This window comes from Polistes fuscatus, unplaced genomic scaffold (genome assembly GCF_010416935.1).
Source record: "Polistes fuscatus isolate 324 unplaced genomic scaffold, CU_Pfus_HIC Scaffold18, whole genome shotgun sequence".
NCBI lineage: Eukaryota > Metazoa > Arthropoda > Insecta > Hymenoptera > Vespidae > Polistes > Polistes fuscatus.
This window is the reverse complement of record NW_025113086.1, coordinates 2,773,941-2,778,063: the sequence shown is the minus strand read 5'-3', so window position 1 is coordinate 2,778,063 and position 4,123 is coordinate 2,773,941. Positions and strand designations below refer to the sequence as shown.

General features: G+C 29.4%; 1 protein-coding gene across 1 annotated transcript; it reads left to right on the top strand.

The window, feature by feature from the left end:
• Positions 1–385: 385 nt before the first annotated feature.
• On the top strand, positions 386–4,123 carry LOC122515548 (syndetin; the record flags this gene model as incomplete). The annotated part of the gene is given in 7 exon segments (XM_043632949.1): positions 386–1,085; positions 1,275–1,784; positions 1,899–2,584; positions 2,672–3,050; positions 3,111–3,389; positions 3,489–3,962; positions 4,048–4,123. Coding segments are annotated over 7 exon segments (2,449 nt in total), but the record flags the coding sequence as incomplete, so codon positions are not given.

The following is a 4,123-nucleotide window of genomic DNA, read 5'->3' as shown; positions in this document are numbered from 1 at the left end:
GTTTAATTCGTTTACTTTCAATCCCACGCTTTTCTTTAACGAACCACGCTGTTATTTTTCCGTAGAATTCAATTTACGATCGAGTTTCTACGATTATTATTTCAATGCCAATATTGATACTTTGCGTTCGATCGAAGTCTTTCGTTGTAATAGTTATTTTTTTTTCTAAGAAAACTATTGTACATTAAGTTAAGTATTTATCTTTGCTATCGTATTTCTGTCATATTTCTTGGAAATGTACGATGATTCAAATAATTTGTAATGTTTTAATTTTATCTATGTGCGATAGAAGAAAAATTATTAGAATTATTAAATATTTCATAAGATATATATATTTTATCATTTAATATTTATGAAAACATTCATAAGGGGCATGCGTTTATCGACGAATGCATCGCGATCTACCTTACCGGCAGGGAATCGCGAATGCGATCGAAGCAACATCTATCGTAATTTACGTGAACTACGTATTGAATATATTAAACAACACCATATTTAGTTGAATAAATAAACGTTAAGCATTATTTGTATGAAGTATAATAAGCTCTAAGATACAGTGTGATTATAGTGTAGTAATTAATATTGTTAATTATAAACATACGTGAATATATTTCTTTAGATATTTTTTAATTGTATAACGTAATTTATATACGTAGGAGATAAGATTGCTAAATTACAGTTTGTCAGTGTTTACGTTTGGGAAATTCCCCAATTGTCAGATGTAGAAAAAAATAAAAGAAAACATATAGGATCGGTCTATCATTAATATTACGTAGTATAAACACACACACACATACAGAAACGCGATCGGAATTTATTATGTGATACGTAAGGTGCAATGTGTAATGTAATAATGCAACTGAAAGATTATTTATAAAATAAGATTGATGATAATACGTTCGATGTTGTCCTACTGTTGTCTACGTTGACAATAGGAAGACAAATTTTGCAAATACAAAAAACATGCATCGGTAGTTTTAAGTAATCAAGATCTGTCATTAAGGTATAAAAGTATTAAATGAAACACACAAGTTTTCATCATGGAAGATTTGAAATACAAATTTTTGAGTTTTATTAACAAACAGGTACCATTATTCATTTATTTATACAACTTTTTGATAATATTTAAACAAATGTTTGTTTGAATTTTATTTTGGATATGTTCAGTAAAATTTTTAAGGTTAAACATTGGTTTATATTGAGACAATTGTAATATTCGCATATGATTGGATTAAAATTGTAATGTTGTTCACATTTTTAATTAATTTTTGTAGAATACAGTGAAAGTTCCGATTATGGGCTTAAATTCAGCCTTGTTAGAAACGGAACAAAAATGCGAAGACTTACAATCTGAAACAGGACAATCGACTGAAAGTGAACATATTCCGGATCAAGAAATATTGGAATCTATTGAGAAGATTTATTTTAGAAAAGATGATGACTTTGATCCAAGTAGATACGAGTTAGAAAAATTATTAAAAGTATTGCAATCGAAGGAAATAGAAAAGCGTTATAAGAAACTTAAACAACAGTATCAAGTTGTGTCGAAGAAAGTATTACAGCTAATTCTGCAGAAACAAAGTGCTTACGAAAAGGAATTCGATAATATCTTAGTCATACAAAATCAACTTCAGAATATGCTGGCGATATGCAGAATGGGAAGGCAGGATCTGAAAGTAGCTAAGGAACAATTTACTAAAGCCATTTTAGGAATATTGGCAAATTATAAAAAACGTCAAGATATTGAGAAATTGTTAAAAAATGTACATACCATCAAAAATTTTGTGAGTATATTATTTTTTTTTGTTTAGATCAACAGCGATAAAATCTCCAATTGAGAAAATTAAATTGATATCATTTGTTGAACTTATAGCAAGTTTAGATAATATTTGTTTTAGCAACGCATGGGAGACCAATTGGAGGAACTTCTGAGCAAGAAAAATTATCCTGGTGCAATTTCACTTCTATTAAAATGTCAACGAGATGCGCAGACTTACAAGCACTTTAAATGCATCGCAGCTTTGAATGGAAAATTGCAAGATATTTTAGAACAAACTGAGAAGACTTTAGACGATACACTTTCTAAAATGTGCACGCACTTTGATGAAACTGTATATACTTCGATACAAGAAGCTTACATGTTATTAGGAAAAGCAGAAACTGCTGTAGATCAAACGAATTTGCATTTTACTGCTGCAATTCATAATACAGCATTCTCTGTTATTCATTCGTACACGGAAGAAGATACGCAGAAACATTATATACAATTATGTCAATCCGTACCTAAAGATAAATCTGTACTTTGCTTGATAGAACTTTGTACATCACTGTGGAACATACTGATCTCTTATTGCCGAGTTATTTGTTGGCATAATGTACATGAGAGTAGTAAAAAAAATCATTCGGAGGAGAAGGATTTTGAAAAAATTATTACCAATCAATATGCCAAGCATAAGTTAGATTTAAGTAGTATGATGCGAATGTGGTCCGAGGTAGAAGCTGAAATATCCATGTATTTGTCCAACGCCGACTTGGTTTATATTAAATTCGAACAGTATGTTCACATCTTGGGAATAGTTAATCGGTAATGAAATATTTATTCTTACATATGCATCGAAATTTATCATTTAAGATGTAAAAAAAACATTTACAAAATTAATTTTTATTACAGATTAATGGAACTTGGAGAATTATCTGGTTATAAATTTGAAAGGTTACAAGAATTCATGCAAAAACAATCTCAATTATATTTTTCACACTACAATTTGTCTCGTTTGGATGAACTTAGAATATTTCTTGAAAACGATGGATGGGAATTGTGCCCTGTTAAACCCAATTTCGTGGCAACTCAATTGCAAGAATTCAAAAGTTTGAAACCAATATTAAACAAATCTAAAGTATGCAACGGTTTGGATACTTCGATCATCAGTGAAACTGAAACTTCTATAGATATTGAATTGTTGTTACAAAAGTATCTTGAATATGGTACATCACCTTTCACAGTTGGACTCGATGACACAGTAGAAGAAGATATTTCTGCTCGTTACAAGGTTTGTTAAATTAAACAATATGTTTTTATATAATATTTCAATAATTATGATATTGTTTAGGATGACTTATCCGATGATTCCGACGATGATATATTTGATGAAATAAATCGTGAATACGTCGATGAATCGGAACACACTAAAGTTAATAAAAAGAAACATAAACATAAACATAACGAACCAATAGTTACGAATACAACTCTGACCATTTTGAGGGTGTGTGGAAAGTATTTGCAAATGTCCAGGCTTTTAAGATCGATTGCAGTCGCTGTTACTAAAAGCATGATACAATTTTTTGAAATTTATTTCTACACAGTGCATTTATTTTTCACCGCAGATCTTGTAAGTTTATTTTATATCATTTTATATAATATATTTTTTGTTCAATTTAATATAAAAAAAAAAAAAAACAATTTCATAATAAACGTATTAATTTTTCAGCAAATAAGCAGTGAGATTTTATATAGTCCAAGATTAAAATTGTCACTTAATCGTATGAAAGACAACTTCATAGTCAGTGAAACTGAAACGGACGATAATGCGAGTTCTAATTGTAATAATAAAGTGAGACAACCGCATTTGTCTTCTAGTGTCATCTTGTCGCAACCTGATAAACTTTATGGATTAACTGAACGTATTGTAGCTGTTGAATCATTAATATTTTTAGGACAACAATACGAAAACTTAAAAACTTATTTAGAACACCTCCTTGGTAGTAGTCCACAAAGAGGATTTTTGCATCCTTTTTATACGCAAACAATTGTATGTACTACAGATTTAAGAAAACCAGTTTATATGGCAGTGGTGTCGCAAACATTCGATATAGCAAATATTTTAAATTTGATGAATAAAGTCAATTGGGAAGTAACTGACGTCATGTCTCAGCATAGTAATTACATCGATGTTTTATTAAAGGTAATACACGTTCGTTATACTTTCATAAAATATTTGCATATTACACGAAATCAATGTTTTATTTATTATTTCTATTTTATACTAGGAGATAAATGTGTTGAATGAAAAATTAAATAACATTGCAAATTCGATTCCTTTATCTGAAGAAGTTCATGCTTCCA